Source organism: Melozone crissalis, unplaced genomic scaffold (genome assembly GCF_028551555.1).
Source record: "Melozone crissalis strain CALT ecotype California unplaced genomic scaffold, PUWL_Pcris_2 ptg000061l_1, whole genome shotgun sequence".
In the NCBI taxonomy this organism is placed as follows: domain Eukaryota; kingdom Metazoa; phylum Chordata; class Aves; order Passeriformes; family Passerellidae; genus Melozone; species Melozone crissalis.
The window spans coordinates 8,075,158-8,093,617 of record NW_026535839.1 but is presented as its reverse complement, the minus strand read 5'-3'; the positions used below and the strand labels follow the sequence as shown (position 1 = coordinate 8,093,617).

General features: G+C 46.1%; 1 protein-coding gene across 1 annotated transcript; it reads right to left on the bottom strand.

The window, feature by feature from the left end:
* Positions 1 to 1,998: 1,998 nt before the first annotated feature.
* HNRNPA0 (heterogeneous nuclear ribonucleoprotein A0) lies at positions 1,999 to 13,807 on the bottom strand. The gene is made up of 3 exons (XM_054287846.1): positions 12,945 to 13,807; positions 4,863 to 4,928; positions 1,999 to 2,656 (listed from the first exon to the last, which is right to left on the bottom strand). Exons 1-3 carry the CDS (start codon positions 13,712 to 13,714, stop codon positions 2,617 to 2,619), a joined length of 876 nt encoding a protein of 291 aa, XP_054143821.1. The 5' UTR covers positions 13,715 to 13,807; the 3' UTR covers positions 1,999 to 2,616.
* Between the last annotated feature and the right edge of the window lie 4,653 nt (positions 13,808 to 18,460).

Genomic DNA, 18,460 nt, shown 5'->3' with positions numbered 1-18,460 from the left:
AGCGCTGCGTGCCGGGCGCGCCCCGCTCCGCTCCGCACCGAGTGCCGCCGCTCGCCGCGCCGCCAGCCCCCTCCCCTCCGCGGCGGGGCTGGCCAGCGTCTCCGGGCAACGCCAGCACCGCCCCGCACCGCCCTCCGCACCCTTCGGGCCCGGCACGGCCCCGCTGCCGCAGCGACATCGGTCAGGCACAGCCCCGGGCCGGGCCGGGCCGAGCGGGACCCGCCGGGGCCCCGCATCCATCCCCGCTGCCCGGGACTTGTCCTCCGGGCGGCCCAAACTGCTGCAGTCCCTGCGATCTACGGACCGGACAGGAGTTCAGTGGCTGAGCATCCCCAGTGCCGAGGGCAAGCCCGCAGGAGAGGAGCGGTGATGGTGAGGAAGGAGGGGGTCCCAGTTCCCCAAAGTGTCCCCACTCCCACGGCAGAAAGCAGGATCTTGCCTCCGGTTCCCCAATTTATCAAAGCCTTCCTGTCCTTTATGCAATCTATCAGGCCAAATAGATAGATTTGTTATAAATAGACCCTGCACAGGCAATATGGGTCCTCAACTGCAGGTGTTATTTAGCCTAAAGCACTACACTAAATTACATTTGTCATTTTTATTCCAATTGATACAAATGCACAGAGTTCTACATAAATCTTTTTCCCCCATTCATTTTATTAAAAGAATTTTTCTGTTGTATTCTGCACCAGTGAGGCCTTCGAGGTTAATTGTATTAAAGACAAGAAACATTTGCCTTCTTCATTACTCATCCACTCACAAAATGTTCTTGTGCAAGAGGAAGAGATAACTAGAAGTATCAAGAGATTTCTCTTTGAAGATGCCATTTCATCTCTTTTGTAAATAAAATTACCTCACTCTTGCATGTTTCTCCTCAAGCCATGTCCTCAGCCCAAGTTTCATACATCTTTTTAAAACCTATCAGCAATGATGAACAGATGCTATTGTGCCTTCCACAGGAGTGTTTCAAAAGTTTGTTGAGAATCTTAACTACTCATCGCCCTAATTGTTCAGGTAAGAAAACTTAACACACCTGAAACTTGAAGGACTTTATCAAAGACACATGGGGATTGAGAGTCCTGCTATTTAAACACCATTTGGCAGCCTACCCCTAAAGAGAAGAAATACAGATAAAGCCATGAAGTCAAACCTCACACAGCGTTCAGGCTAAATTCCTCCATTTTCCCTAGAGAATCCTGTTAAACTATCAGTTTAAAACATCCAGATCCTTGAGTACTTTCCCCATGTCCAGTCTTACACTGTTGATGCACAACATGCAAAACTGCAAGACACAAGCTTAAACCAGAGAAAAAGCAACTATATAAAAATAGTAGAATTTACCTCGGAAATGAGGGCTAGAGCTTGTTTCCTCTGAGTAAATCCCTCAGTAATCATAAAAAGTCCAGATACAAGAGCAAGCCCTGAAACTGCTGCAAAGTGCCTGTGTATTTTTATTAACACAAAGTTTTTCAATAACAAAATATTAGGCTTTCACCTTAAAAATTTACATCTCACTCCAGTCAGCCTGGGAGCAAAGCACCTAAATTGAACCAAACCAGCAATACCTTCTTACATGCTTTGCCCCACAGGCTTGTGTACAAATCCTGAAAGGTTCAGTGACAGACAAGCAAAACAGTGAATAGTCCTTGCTGGAGTGGAACAAAAGCATGTTCCAGTAATCAGAGATTATCTTTACAGCAGCCTTGCAAAATAATCATGTTGGTAACAACCCCAAGGCAAAAACGTCTTGTTTATTTTTAAGCAAAGACTGGTAGCATGAAAAAGCATTCAGCTGAAAGGAATTAGTGACACCTGATGGGTGGAATTTTTCCAGCCTCTTTCAAAAATTTCTAGTCTCAAGTAGCCAAAAATTACCTTACATCTAATCAACCTTCAACCACTGACAACCATATAACCAATTCTCAGAGCAGAAAGGTCCCCAAACACCTGTTCCAGCCTACTATCCCTCAGCCCACCAAAACCTTCCCAGATTCCTGTGACAACCATCAGATCTACAGTGAAAGACCAAAGCCCCCAATTCCAAGGAACCACAGGGAGATGGGAGAGAAAAGCATTGCCAGTGTCTCCACTGCAGCAAGGAATTTCTTCAATAAAAGTGGCACAAAGGGAGGGAATAAAAACAACCCCTACCAATCTGATCCAAAACTCTCTCCTGGCCCAAAATCCAGCAGCTGGTTTAATGCTGAGGTTATAAGGAAAAGACACCGAGTGCTTACAAGAATTTAATTCTGTGAAGAGCCCCAATACAATCAGACAGCACCTTGTCAATCTCCACAGTCTCTGCAGAAGCCTGAAAGGCCACTCTTCACCTCCCAAAAACCCAGCAGAAAGCAAATGGCATCAAATTGGGAAAAATTCTTTCTAGTTCTGCAAGGCAAACTGCAGGAGTTGTGAATCACTGGATCACCCAGCCTGAATACAGTACAAACAACAATTCAGGAACACTTTACTCCCCTGCACAAACCTGTTTCCAGGTATATACCAATGTTCAGGCTCCAGAGACCTATATCAAGAAATTCCTATCTTTAGCAGCTCTTGTTTAGTTGCATAATCTCTTCCTTGAAATTATTCATCAACTTCCTTCAGAAATCTTCTTCAAAAATCTTCCTTCAAAAAAGGTTTCAGCATTGAAGAGCTGGGAAAGGTGTAAATATAACACTGCATTTACAGAAGATTCTAGAGCTACATCTTTGCAGCCTAAATTATTTTTCTTTCTGTTTTTTTAGAGATACAGATATTTAGATAAAAATATATGTTGATATATATAAACATATTTATTTTTAATGCATATATTAAGTATATATATTTATCTTTGAGTGACCAAGCTGATCTCACCCTGAAGCTGGTCCTGCTTTGAGGGTTCTTTGAACCAGTTTATTTCCAGGAGTTCCTTCTAAATAAACTTCTTTACTCATCTTAATTAAGAAGATACTCAGATAGATCTGTATTTAGACCATATGTTTTCTTGGAAAAGGTTCTCTAAGGATATTAATGTAAGAAAAGCAATATATAGGGTATCTGCTGGATTAGCTGCCTTGGTAGCACAAAGTGCAGTCACTTGGGGGTGGTACTCAGGTACTGGCTCCCAAGGGACCTGGAGATGGAGGTGCCTCAGCAGAGGAGTCCTGAGGGTATCTGCTGCCCTGCTGCTGCTAGAATTCAGTAACAAACCCAAATCAGCAGCTACAATTTACCTACTGCAGCAGCTCACAGGAACACAAGTTCTCACCAGGATGCTCTGGCAGACCTCCTAGGTAAGGACCTTCCCAGGGCTGGACCCAGGGATGCTCTGGCAGTGAGAGACTCCCACCGGTGGGCTGTGTTCTGAAGTGTGTGATTGGGAGAGCAGGGCAGGAGCAGCCAGGCCAGCATTCCCCGGGATGTGCATTCTGGTGAATGCCAGCATTCCCCGGGATGTGCATTCCTATGGATGCCAGCATTCCCTCAGGATGAGCATTCCTGTGGATGCCAGCACTCCCCGGGATGTGCATTCCCTGGGATGAGCATTCCGGTGGATGCTGCAGCAGCACCAGCCTGTCCAGCGGCGCTCAGGGCTGTTGCCCTCTGCTGGCACACATCCCACTCCTGAGCTCCTGCAGACCAACAAAATCTGCCTTCAGAACATTGTTTTCCTTTACTCTTTTGTACAAATCACAATTCCTACAAATAGTGGGTTTATTGCAACAATTTTACAATAACATTACCACTTTTAGGGCAACGACCCCTGACCATCTTCACCCCCATCTGTGATTCCTGGGGCTTGAGCCATCCCACTGCTCACCTACCCAGCAGTTACCCACCAGCTGAAAATGTTCTTCCTGCTGCCCTCCTGACTCTTTCCTGGAGCATCAGTCACGGATGTCACTGCAGTCACCTGTGTCAGAGGCACACACTTCCTGCCCTGCAGTCACATTACATATTTATCAGAAATTTGCAGGAAGATTTTCAGATTGATTTTATTGTTTAGAATATAGTGCTGAAAATGAAAAGAAAATCAGGAAGAAGGCTGTAAAAAGAACTCTTGTGGGCACTGGAACAAAGGCAAAGGTCAGTATTCAGTTGCCCAAATCTACCAAGTCTCTCTGCCTCCTTAGAGTCTGCACCTACTGGGTGTACAGTTCTTGCCACAGGCTCAGAAAAAAGTAACAAACTTAACAAACATTTTCTTCAGAAAAAGACTGAACTTGAGAAAAAGTTTTGGCTGTGGACCAAAAACCAGGATTATTTTTACCAACATTTTTTTAATTAGATATCATTTTAATGTGATTCTTCATCTTTAAAATACAACCCTTAATGCTTCCTTATTACCTTCGGTAATAAGGGGAAATTATCTATATATGCTTTATAAAGATGTATGGCCTAATTAATATTTGTATACTATAACTTAGAGAGAACAGCATAAACAAAGCCATTCTCATTCAGGATCTCAAAACCATAACCCAAGTCTCTTGTTACTCTTATTCCCTGCACACTCATTTGTCTTGCTCTCTTCTTCGAATTTTTTTTTCCATTTCATTTCTTGCTTTTTGCAAAAGCCAAGAAACACAGCCCACCACCCTCATATTGTAACATAATGCAACATGTGCTGCAACATCAACACAAATGAGTGAAACCCACAGATGCCATACACAAAAGTTTAGACAGGATTGTTTCTGCAGGCACATTATTGTACCAGAACAGAAAAACCTGTTTCAGGCAGCATATCTTCCTCACAGGTAACTGACCTTCATTATCTTGCCTGGTATTTTCTGGACAAACCTCTTTTTCTGTTCAATATTCCATAGTTTATTCAGAGTGGGAACTGTATGTCAGGGGCTCAGCTCAGGTTTCTGTTCACTTACTCGACTTTTGTGGTGTGCTTTTCAGGGCTCAGCTTTCCCATCCTCTCATTCACACAGAAGTGCACCCTGTGAAAGAAAAAAAACACACTTTAGAAAGGCATTAGAGAGTGTGTGGCATCAGCTCATTGCAACACTTTTGGCACAGATCAGCTCCAGCAATAAAACAAGCCCAGCTCTTCCTTCTGAAGGTGATGTTTCCCAACTCCCTCTCATCTGACTCCCCAATATATCAAAAACAAGAGCTCCCCATTGCCACCACCTACACCCCAAGCCACTGTAACATTTCCAAAACACACTGGTGCTGATTCACCACCAAGCTCACACCTCGAAGATTTAAAAGTAAAATTGATACCACACAGAGGAAGTTGAGGTTTTAACTGGTCCTGGGTGAGTAAAAGAAAATTCCCACAACATCTAAATGATGTCATTTGAGAAAAAAATAATTTGCCTGCATTTAAGACTGCTGAAAGGAATGGAGGGATGGGCCTAGAGGGAAAAGGCACAGTGACTGCAAGGGCTGCAGCTCCTTGTGCTGCTGGGGATTTCTCTTTTTCAGGAGGACACACAGCCAGGAAAGTAACAGGAGAAAGCTGGCACTACCCTTGCAGAATGCAGCTGCTAACCACCCTGTGCAAGAGGCATGAGCAATGAAAACTCCAAACATCCAGCAGTGATCTTGGGGGAGAAGTCCTGGCCTTGCAATCAGGATGCAAAGGAGCCCCTTCCAATAAACAGAGCATCATTATTACAGCAGCGGTGGAAAGAAAACAAACAACTCCAAATGAAATCTCACAGTGAAGGACTTTGGCCAAATTTGTTACCCAGTAAACTTAAAAGATTACTAAAACCTAAAGAGGTACTAAATAAGCACAAGGAGAGAACTGGGGATTTAGCATCAGGAATCTTTCACAATGCTGTGACCCAGCCCAGGGAGAGCCAGTGAGCCTGAAACCAGAGGACAGCCCTTCTGAGGAGGGAGGGGATCTGGAGGATGAAATTGGAGTACAGTATTTCAAAACACAGCTGATAGTGCTGTGCTTGTATACAATAACAAGGTAAGCACAGCCTCCCCCAGGGCCAAGCCCTGCCCATGCTGCAATTTGTTCATCAGGGTGTGTGGTTGGGAGAGGGAGGCTTCCCACTGCAGCTGGGTTAGTGTGCAGTACAGAAAACAAGATTATTGATCCACAGAGAAAAAGTAAAAAGCACATCAACTTCCAGTCCCAAACTACTTAAAGCAGTGCATTTTACCTAGCACTGCTTTAATCTACACCTGTGCTGCAAACAGGTTCAGCATTCCAGAACTTTCTCCTTCCCAGGCAGTGCCTGCAGTGACTACATTCATGCTTCCCTCCCTGCAGGGTTCTGTGGAAAGCAAATTTTCTTACAAAAGAGGGAATGTCCATTGTAAAGCTACAGAAAGCAACAAAAATTACAGAAATGACAGAAGAGACTGACATGGTACTCATCTTTTATATTGACTAGATTACAGACTGACACTGTGTTTTCAGATGTGTGCCTTTGCATGTCTTTAAATTCAAACAGCATTCCCAGGAGAACAGGGCTTCTCTGAGACAAACCAGTTGGCAATTCCATGGTACAAAGTAGCATTTGAACAAATTATGTACTTTCACATTCGTCAGCTCATTTTGCTTCTAAGGAATTTTTCTGCAATGTTAATCAGTGATTGGTACTTTGATGGTGGTGAGCAAATGTGCATCTTGACATATTTCCAGCCAGAAATGTAATTCCCTTCTAAATTGGCATAGATTCCTCACTGCATTACTCATGAAAAGAGGTATTTATAGTAGTTTGATGAATATAATATGCACCAAAATTGTATACAGCTCAACAGAGCCCAATTTAATTTTTTTAAAAAAAGAAGAGCTATTCTTTCAAATCTGTATACTTTCCATCTGTGAAAGCAGTTGGGAATGAAACCCTAAGCATCATGCTAAGAGGGTTAATATCCAGATGCCTCAGACAGATGGCATTATTAGTCTGCCTGGGCTTGACATCTAGTTTTCCAAGTTAAGGAGCTTTGGTTCCTTGGATGGCTGACAATCTGAGAATAGCTCTGCTCTAAGCCTCAGTTTACTGTAACAACAACAGGCAACATTGCAGCTTTGCCTCAAAGACTTTTAGCAAAAAGAAGTTACACCAAGATTAACCACACTCAGAATGTACTTGAAAAAATGCTGTTGCAGCTTTAGGTTAGGACTCCTACTGGCAAAGGCTGAACCACAGAGAACAGAACTTGAATTTTGGTTTTTAAGCTGGCTGGGGTTTTTTTTGCTACAGCCTAGACCTGAACTGTACCATCTTTTTAACTGTTCAGTCTACTCAGCAGGTAATACAGGAAACAGAAAAATCTGAAGAATGTCTCTCTTATGCAGTGAACTACAGCTTTACAGCTGCTGTTCCTTCTGAGTTCCCACTATCCATTTTCCCAGAGAGATGTTTTTAAGGGGAATATAGATTTTACAGGATTAAAACACTCTGAGAGCCATATGAACAGGAGGTATCAGTTCAAAAGTGACTATTTCCACCCATTTATATATAATAGAAATTGGTGAGCGTTCTCAGAGACAGTAAAAAGACTAGGATTTGTCAAAGTGAACAGCAACAAGAAAAGTACCCAACTCCATCAGCCCCTTAAAAGTCCTCATATACAAAAATTCCCAGGAAATATAGGTAAATATACAAAATTCCCAGGAAAACATACATAGCAGAAAGACTTTCATCTTGTAATGAGAAATACACATCTGACACTCATCAATAGTACTGCTTACATTACAGCACAAATAAATACTCATTAAAGGTAAGTGGAAGTAGAGGTAACATCTGTGTGTGTGTATAAATGCACATTCCAGAAATAACAGAGCAGTAATGCTTCAACAGGAGACCAAAAAAATGCCCATCAACAAAAGCAAATAGTGCTTGTTCAGGCTAGCTCAGAACTCCTTGCGGCGTGCTTGCATTGTGAAATACATTTTCAAGTGAAGCAGGGACATAACTGTTTTATTCATTAAGAAATACAAAAATAACAAGCAGAAAACTCATCTTTAAGGGACACACATCAGATCACAGAATCAGCTATGCAAAACATGTTAAATAAGCCATTGTTTTGTAAAGTATGCCTCTGGCTAGTGTGAAAGACTGAAAACTGGGTGTTACACTTTTAATCACCTAATATTAATCCCAGGTATTACCCATATAGAGTTTGAAAAACCATTGAAAATGCCTTTTTCCAAATAGCTCAGAAAGTAAAGGTCTGTAACAATGTAAACCACATAAACGTGGTATAAACTGTTGGATTACATGATAAACTAATCCATAGTAGCTACAACAGGTCAAACAATCCTAGTATAAAGGTTTGGATAAACTGCCTTCTATCAGAAACCCAGCCCTGTGGCAGACTGTAGGAGCAAAACCCCATTCTCACAGAACACCTCGTGTTTTGTTCACTCTGTGCACATCAGAGGGGCCAATGTCCTCCAGGCCATTTTTTAGGGATTATTTAACAATATAATTATTTAAACCAAACTTTTTCCTTTCAGAATAAACATTCTGAGGTATGCAGAGTAAGGAAGCTGCTCTCTTTTCACACTCAGATGGGAGGTTGAAGTCCTCAGCACCACTCAGAGCCTTTTTGGCAGCAGTGGCAATGCCATGCTGGGATGGCAGTATCAGCTGGCAGAGCAGGGTAATAAACCACTTTTCTGACCTACACCATCCAATTAGACCTTCCAATGCCAAATGAAAGCAAAATTTGTTTTACAGAGATCTCAGCTGAGGGTGGGGGGGAGGAGGACACCATAAAGCATTTGAGAACTTTACATTTTTAGCCATTTTAAGTATTCCTGCTTCACAGGGCGTTAAGTCCAGATGTGCAGAGCATCTGGTAGAGTTCAGGCACATCTCCTGTCAGTGCCACCTCCCCACAGGGCTGAGCTCCTGGGAGCAGCACGGGACTGCCAGAGCCAGACCTGGAGCTTGGACTGCAGCTGTTGTAAATTCAACACAAAAGCTTGCCCAGCTCTGGAGGGTAAGGATTGTTACACTACAGGAGCCTGCAGGACAAGACACAGCTTTTATTTTGTAAGAGTGTCACTGCACCAGTGACCCACAGAGATTTAGTGCCATGGAAGCTGTCTGAGCTGTTAGCATTGCTCTAAACCACCTTTCCAGCACCTGATGTCACAACAAACACGTGGGAGGTACTTCCACAGCCTTGTGCAAGTATCACTGCACTCCATGTACAGGTGTTTAGCATGTTTCTTTTTAATGCAGTAGTAGTCAGTATTATGAAAGTTTAAGTTAGGCTAGTTTTATTAGCCAAATAAAATTTACAAGTCAAGAACAAATTATATTTTAGAGCAGACATGAACACCCATTACTATTAAAAAACTGTATGTACATCACAACACACTGAGTTCAGTGACACTGTAGCCTGGAAAGTTTGGTTTTGGGAATTCCATTTTAGTCATGCAGATTACAAAAATAAAAGGACATCTGTGTTTTAAGAAAACTACCATGTTTTTACTTTATTAAATGCTGAAAGCCAACTAATTGCTCTTATTTTCTATTTCTCACAGGTGACATCAACGCAATGGAGCATTTGGTCCTGAATGGAAGGCCATTAACTTATTGAGATCATTTCAGACATAGGAATTTCAGAACTCAACTACAAACTAAGGAACAGCAAAGTTATTTTATTCCTATCTTTGTGACCTTCCTGAAGCAACTGTGAAGTAACAAACTTATTTACATGCCAGCCACACACCTTATTTCAGCTCAGTTCTTCCTATGCACCTCTATGCAAACCCAAGCTCAGAAAATCATTAAATACCTTTAAACACGTGAACAAAGCTTTATCAACAAATCACTGTCCTAGAAACAGGTTTATATTCCAAGAGTCTTGAAGTCACAGTGTCTTTAATGCCACCCAATAGAGATCTGCACTGTTCTGTATTCCTGGTACACCCTGGCATTGCTGCCCCTTCCCTGATCCCTCACAGGATCCTCTCCAATGGCACCTGCAGGGTCACAAGTTCTCACTCCCAAGACAGCAGGGGTCACAGAGCAGGTGCCACCAACTCAAGTCACATGGTTAAACAGGTGACAATCTCCTGAGGGTGACACTAGGCAGCCCACTCCCTAATCCATGTGTGATTTTTGGGATCAGCTCTTTGTCCCAGCAGACTTTAGTCCCACAAGGACTACTGCACACAGGTAACAGCACATTCCAGCACAGCACTTCCCAAATCCTCAGATTTCACGAAGTCACTTTTTTTAAAACCTACTTGTTCCTAGTATCAACATATTCTGTCACAGCACATAACATGAAAATACCATAAAGCTGGTGCACAAACCTTTAACTTCCTAAATCAAATGACAAGACACATCACAAAAGTGAGTTTAACCATTTCTCTGCAAGCCAGGCTGTTCCTTCATAAGGTTAAGGCAACAACACTGCAAAGGACTAAATCATACCCCCAAACTCAAACTAACACACAACCTAGAACTCTGCTGCTCGTTTCAGCTAAGAACATGAAAACTGTGCTTCAGATGAAGTTCAAGGATGACTGTCCAACATGGCTGTAAAGTGCAAAGGTACAGAAAAAGCCTTCAATGATATAAAACCACCTGAAGCTGTGCACGGGCAAGAGCTGGCACTTGCAGTGTGTTACAAACTCAGACTCTGAAACTTGACTTACAACAATGTATAAGAGGTGCTGGTGCACAACAGTGACTAAGAGGCTTTTGAGACAGAAAAATTACAGTATAATTGCAAACAGCAAGTTATTTGGAACCTATTCATTCATAAAAGCTCAGCTAAGCCAAAGAGAGCCAGTCTCCATAAGAGCCACAACCAACCACAATCAGGAGGAAACTCAGCTCAGTTTAAATCCTGATGATACCAAGAGGTTGCCCTGTTTAAGCTCACAAAGGCAATTAAGGTGATGCAGTTTCACTAATAATAACAACAAAGCTCATTTCAATTTAAATCATCAAGTTCGATTGATAACAAATAGTAACAATACTTTGAAATTTTATTCGAAATTCTTCAGCCCAGAAGCACCAAGCCCTACACATTTAACTTTGCACTGGAATCAGTGGGAATTATTTGCCTAATATCTTGCATATCTGGAGGAAAGCAAAAAGCAGCTTTTATAATGCAGGCCCATGAAACATCAGCATTCTAAGAGCTTAGAAACCTGAAGTCAACATAACTTTGTACTTTTTAAATGCATGCCCCACATCATATATACTCTCACTCAAGCATATAAGGAATTCAAATCTTTTATTTGATATCCATAAACCCATAAACGTTGCTATTCTATATTTCTATGCAGGAAGGCAGTTTTCCCCTAAAACATTATGCTTTTTAATAAACAACAAACTTGAATTCTATTGCGTGAAAGGGCTACAAATATACATTTTTAAATCAAGCAGACTACACAGATATCTTTGCTTTACAACTGGCACCTATGTTACCGGTACACTTGCTGGCTCACTTCTCAGAGCTCTTTGCCCAGTTTAGACCACCACTTTCTGAAATATGGGCAAACTGCAATTGTTTGTTCAGTTACGTGCTGAGGCAGGTATTGCAAATCCATTCCTTCCCCCTCCCACCCAACCAGCAGTCAGGGACCCCATCTTTATTCACATGCAGATGTCACTGCACTCTACACCAGTCATCTAGTGGCATAAAATAACTTTCCAAAGTCTGGTACAATGGTCAGCAAGCCAGTTTTACTCCTGCTTTAAGGAAGCCCCAGCACGGGGCTGCCATGCTGACAGCAGATGGAGCTGTGAGGTTCTCAGGAACTTGCAGGAAGGACAATAGTTCCGAGTGAAATCTGTTAACCCGGGCTAGGAAAACAAGTATGCCTTTAATAGAAGGGATAAATGTCGACCCTTTCCTGGAAGGAATCACACACAAGACAAACCAAGGACTTGAAAACTAAGCAATAAGAAATTCTGAACATTTTATATGAATGAAGCACATGCTTAACACAAACTATTTCTTCAAAACTACACAGTACATACGTTGATGGAAAAGTCCTATAGAAAAAATTGACCAACCATGTCAGCACGTCAAACTGCCTAGTACAAGATGGTGGATGCACACAAACTGCCAAAGTGAGAACGAGTATTTAAAAAACAGACCACATCCACGGATTAGTACTTCAAAAATTTCTCTGTCGTGTTTGAAAGCCACTAGCAAAAAAGTCAGTTAGGACCTTTACTGGCAACAAAATATTTACTACTCTAAGTACACAGAGATTTTAAAGCAGAGGAACACTTGCTTCAAACCTAGAAAAGCCTTAAAACCGTACGGAATTGATCCTAGGAAAAAAAATTAGACGTGTAAAGGTCAATGAACACAATGATTTATTTAAAAAATAAAAAACGTAAAAACCATTTTTTCTTCCTTTACAGAAATGTTAAAAGTCAGTCATGGGATCCGAGTAGCTTTTGTAGAAAAAAACGTAGTATCCAGGCATCGAGTCCTTACAACAAAGGAACTTCCCCCCAACCCTCCCCAGTATTTACTCCAGATCAGCAAGACACTTCCCACCCCGCACCCCCCAAAAACAAATTAAAACAAGACATATTTCGTTGCTAGTATAAAAACGACCAAGGTCCAAGTAATAATAAAAAAATAGAGTCCATCAATGACTGTAACACAAAATATGTGTATGTGGGGCCCAGTCCATCTTCAGAGAGAACGAAGTGGCACAGGCAGCAGAGGCGACCCTCAGGGGGCATTTAGGAGCCGCTCCCACAGCAGGGAGGCATTTAAAAGGAGCTGCCCTTCGGCGAATGAGGGGAGAAACCATTTGGAAGCTGCCCCGTATCGAAGGGAGGGCTCTGCACGCCCCCCCATCAATGGGTATGGGCGCTCCAGCTCAGAAAGAGCCGCCCCCGTAGCCTCCCCCACCATAGCCTCCTCTGTACGGTCCACTGTTACTGCGGCCCCCCCAGTTGCCGCCCCCTCCTCCACCTCCTCCGCCGCTCTTCATGGGGCCGTAGGAGGACTGGTGCTGGCTGTAGCTGCCGAACCCGCCGTACCCGTTGCCGTAGTCTCCGCCTCCCCCTCCGCCGCCGCCTCCGTAGGAACCGCTGCCATAGGAGCCGTACCCGCCGCCTCCTCCCCCGCCGTAGCCGCCGTAGCTGTTGTAGCCGCCACCTCCTTTGGACAGCCCGTTGTGATCCCGGTTGCCGGAGCCGCCGCCGCCCCGACCCCTTCCTCCTCTGCCTCCCCGGGAGGGCCTGGAGGAGCCGCCGCCTCCCCCGCCCGCCTGGATGTCCTCCTTGGGCACGGCCTTCTTGACCTCCACTCGGTGGCCCTGGATCGGGTGGAACTTGACCACGGCCGCCTTATCGGCGGCGTCGTGGTTCTGGAAGTAGACGAAACCGAAGCCGCGCTTTTTCCCGCTCTGTTTGTCGGCGATGATCTCGGCCTTCTCCACGGGGCCGAACTGGCTGAAGTGCTGCACCAGGTCCCCTTCGCCCACGTCCCCTTTGAGGCCGCCCACGAAGAGCTTCTTCACCTTGGCGTGAGCGCCGGGCTTGGCCGAGTCCTCCCGGGACACGGCCCGCTTCAGCTCCACCGCGTTCCCGTCCACCGCGTGGGGGGACGCGGCCATGGCGGCGTCCGCCTCCTCCACCGCCGAGTAAGTGACGAAGCCGAAGCACCGGGAGCGCTTGGTCTGCGGGTTCAGCACGACCACGCAGTCGGTGAGGGTGCCGTAGGCCGCGAAGTGCTCCCGCAGCCCGGCCTCCGTGGTCTGCACGTTCAGCCCGCCGATGAACAGCTTGCACAGCTGCGAGTTCTCCATGCTGCCTCCGGGGCCGCGCCTGGGCCTGGCGCCGAGACTCCTCCTCCTGTTCGGGGGCAGCTCCGGAGGTTTTTTCCCCTCCTGCTCCGTCTTGCCGCTTCTTCCCCCTGCGAGCAACGCGACCTCACCGCTGCGGCGGCCACCGGCGGTAGCTGCCTCGGCGCGGCCCGGCGCCTCCGCTCCGCCTCACCTGACCGGCAGCACAGTCGGGCCGTCCCCGGTGCCGCCGCTCCCCCGGAAAGGCGGGCGGGGGTGGGCGCGAACACAGGCGCGCACAAAATGGCGGCAGCAGCTTCTCGGGAGCGCGGCCGGCGACTGGTGCCCACACAAAGGGGCCGCCGGGAGCCCCGCCCCCCGCGCCTTCCTCCCCCGCCGTGGCAACCAATGAGAGCGATGCGCCGTCCCCGCGCGCCACTTACCTTTAAGGGGCGTGGCTTAAGTCGCGATGGACGTGTGCAACAACCAATGAAAGGGCGCGACCTCCGCAAAAGTCCCGGGGTTCGCCGACGACGGACGCGTCGGGCAGCCAATAGGGACGCGGGACGCATTCCGCGCGCGCCGGGCGGAGGGGCGGGGCGTGTGCGTCAATGCGCCGGGCCCGCGGCCGGCAGCCAATGGGACGCCGCCTCCGGCCCGGCGCGCGCTCCCTCCCCGTTGGGCCCGCCCCGAGGGGCGGGGCAGCGAGCGGGGGGCGGGGCGCGCGGGAGCGTTTGAACCGCGGGGACCGTTGGGCGCCCCCCGCGCGCGCCCCCAATGGCGGAGCCCGCCAGGGGCTCGGGGCCTCCCTCAGAGCGCGGCGGGAGCCCCGGGGCGCTGCTGGCCTGAGCTCCCCGCTCCAGCCCACAGCACATGGACCCATCCGGACGGGTCTGGAGTGTCCCCAGAGAGGCACGCTCCACATGCCCTCTGTCCCAGCACTCGTCACTGCGCTGTAAAGAAGTTCTTCCTCACGCTTATGTGAAACTCTCTGTGCATCTATTTCTGCCGCTGCCTCGTGTTGCCGTGGCTGGCACCGTGAGGCGGAGCCCGCCAGCCTCTGGGTACCGCCCCGTGGGCACGGACGTTGCCGGTACCCGCTGGGCACGGCCCCGGCCGGGCTCCGCCTCCGCCCCTGTGCCCGCAGCTCACCCTGCCCTCCCTGGGCTTTAACCCTCCGCCACTGTGCCCACACCGCACCCTGCCCTCGCCTTCCCCTGCCCTCCCCGAGGTCTAACCTGCCGGGCCGCCCTGTTTCTGTCTGCTCCTGGCAGCCGCGCCTCTTCCTTCGTCTGTGTCCCCCGTCCCCTTGGCAGCCCGCTCCCAAGGGGACAGGGTGGCAGGAACAGCCTCAGGGTGTGCCAGAGAAGGTTTAGGTTGGGTGCCAGGGAAGAATTCTTCACGGAAAACACGGTCCAGCCCTGGCACAGCTGCCCAGAGCAGTGGTGGAATCGCGTCTCTGCAGGGATTTAAAAGGGAGTGCGGATGTAGCGCTTGGGGTCACCGTGCAGTGGTGGCTTTGGCAGTGCTGAAGGAATTCGATGATCTTGAAGGGCTTTTCCAACCTAAACCTTTCTGTGATTCCTTCTCACTCACTATTCCTGCTACCGATTCCTCCCCTGCTTTCCCTTTCTCTTTCCAACCCTATCACAGCCTACTCACCCTTAGATCTCTCCTTAGCTCTGAAAAGGAGGCATATTCTCAGAAAAACAATTAGAGCTTTTGAAGACTGTGCAAGCCCTGTGGAATGATAAATAGTGAGATAATTTTCCTTTTTTTCCCTCTTACTTTTATAGTACATTAAACATTGCTGTCATGAAGACTGCAGCATTACTTTCAACTTAAGTGAATTTTTCATTAGAAAGATTTTTAGATTTTTTTTTTCGGTCTTGCAGCCACGAGGGTTTATGTTAAAAATTAAGCAGGAGCTAAGAATGGCTGCTGTTTTGCATTAGGCACTGTCAGGATGTATATTCCAAGTTTCTTGAACTGATCCTGCCTTTTCCCATGTGCCAGCCTTGATGCTTCTGCAAACACACAGCGATCCACATAAGAGAACTGAGACAGCCATAAATGGTTTTATCAAAACAAAGGAGTTGGTTTTCAGCTGCTCCAGCTTTCTGAAACATTTGTGTGTGTGTGTGTGACCTGCTGGTGCTGGCAGGAGGGAGGAATCAGAACTGCAGCATCCCCCTGATGGGAATCAATTGGAAATGCTCCCTTGGAGACACAGACACAAGAGGAACATTGGCTGTGCTGGAAGGCTGGTTAACCACAGCCCCAGAGGAAATCCAGAGAGGCTGAATAGGCTTTTCTCTCACAGGCTATGATTATCATTGCCTGTAGTATTGGTACTTGCAATACAGAAATCTGATTTTACTCAGATTGGATTTTTTTTATGTTATAGCCATGTGTATAGTAAAAGTAACCTATTAAATGACTCTGTTTGACAGTCACAAGGAAAGTTGTTTAAATCCATTTGCCTCAATGCATAAACTGACACCATCATTTTATCTAGTTTAAGAAAAGAGTGTATCCCATAATGCCACTGAAATATTTGTGGGTTTTAAATAAACAAACATATCCTACTGTATTAAATAAAAATCTTCCCAGAGGCTGTCTGCAAGCTGCACATAAATTACAGGAAATACAAAACTATTTTGTGTACTAGTTATTGTAAGAGCTGTATGGCCCTTCACAAGATAAATTAGTATGTGTCACCTGGAAAATAATCCATGAGAGTTTTATAGTCCTATAGTAATTGAGAGCAAAAAGGATGAAAAATAAAGAGGAGCTAATTATGGCCTCAAGAGATAACAAAGAAAACAAAGCTTGTCTTCAGGCACTTTCTCTCCCTGAAAGCAAGACAGACAAGTAGGCCAAGAACAGATCAAAGAAAACAGTCACAGCTTGCATCAGGAGGAGATGAGGCTCTTTAAGATGTGAGCAAATCAGTAGGAAAACTCAGCTGCTGACTCAATTCAGATGTAGCCCAAATTCTTCATTTACACTTTTAACTGGTTGGTTAATGAAAGGAAAACACCTTTAAGACACACATATCCACGTCCTGCTGGTGGAAACGTCTCCTCCGGAAATGCACAAAGGCCAGACTGCACTTGGCCTGGGGTCCTTCTGTCCTGCCGTGCCCCTGCCTTTCCCAGCTGCCAGAGTGAGCTCATGTTCATTCACACCTTCACTCAAAATCCTGCTCCGAGTTCAGTCCCTGCCTGTCAGGGCTGAGAGCCTGCTCACATCCCTGTGCCCTGACACATCCCCCAGGCTCTGGGGTGCAGGCAGAACAGCCAGATGGACACCAGCTTCTCCTACACACCCACAGACCTGCACTCCTCCAGTCATCCCAGCTGCCTGGAGGCTCCAACCAGACGTCTCCAGCTGCTGCTGGACTCACACCTGCTGAGGTACCCAGTCATCACTTGGTGCACACATTCCCAGGAGCTAGGTGCCTTTCTGTGCTCCTGGAATGTGCTTTTCCTTTGTCCTGGATTGCCAAGCAAATTGTATTCTATTTGCCATCTGGATGGTAGTTGTGTTCTGTTAAGTGGGCAGTTTTCCTTATCTCTTCCACATCAGCTGATAACAGGCTATTGAATGTCACTGCATGGCTGATAAGAACTACAGCATCCCATTGGGAGATGTGAGCCCAGAGGGAGGAGCCAAGCATTCCTACCTGGATATAATCTGAGATTCTGGAACACCAGCACAGCTTCTCCACTGGATTTCCCACAGGAGCAGCAGCTGCCTCTTCTTCCACTGATCTTCAGAAGAAGACTGCACTCTTCTACAGGATCCCTGCTCCAGCAGAACCACCCCTGACACTCCAGGAGGGCTGCAGCCGCAATTCCAATTGCACTGCTGCCAACACCCTGACCCACAGGGTGTCAGGTTGAGTTCTGACTCTGTCAGTGTTGTTTGGCTTACTGCATTGTTTATCTTTTTATTTTCTTCCCTATTAAAGAACTGTTATTTCCTGCTCCCATACTTTTTTCCTGAGAGACCCTTCATTTCAAATTTTTAACAATTTGGAGGGGGGAGGTTTACATTTTCCATTTCAGGACAGGCTCCTGTCTTCCTTAGCAGAAACCTGTCCTTCCAAAACCCAGACATCCTTCAAGCTACATGAGCCAACAAGACCCAGGTGCTGCCACAGTGAGTGCAGAAGCAAAGATGAGCCTCAATGTGTGTGAGGTGTAAACCAGAAACACTGCAGCAGCCACAGCAGCTTCCCACAGAATTTTTAACTGCTTTTTGCTCTAAACTAGTAAATGCATAATATCAGCCTATGGATATAAAAATCCATAGGAAAGTGTCATGCCAAAGAAATACATGCTTTTCACTTTCTGATAAGGCAGATGCAGTGTGACATTTTTTCAATTCTGATAGCAACCTATAGAATAAAAATATCAGCAGCTGAAGTTTCTAAAGTAGCTGCTTTTTCAGATAAAAGCTCCACCTGTATCATTACCTAGAGGAAATGTGTTTCTCAAACCAGAAACATTGGCCAGATAATGCCAATTAAATCAAATGTCTTAATGGGACATTTTAATTAATGTGTTAGGAAGAAGGAAAACCAAATAATGTCCATGCATACACCTTTCCAGTTATTCAGAACTCATTCTACCCAGAGTCCACAGGAGGGCATTGCTGCTTAAGAGATTGAAAACCACAGAGATCTGAGCAGCCCCTTTCCAACACAACTTCCTGTGTTACCAAATATTCTCAATAAAAGCTGATGCAAAATAAACTATTAAG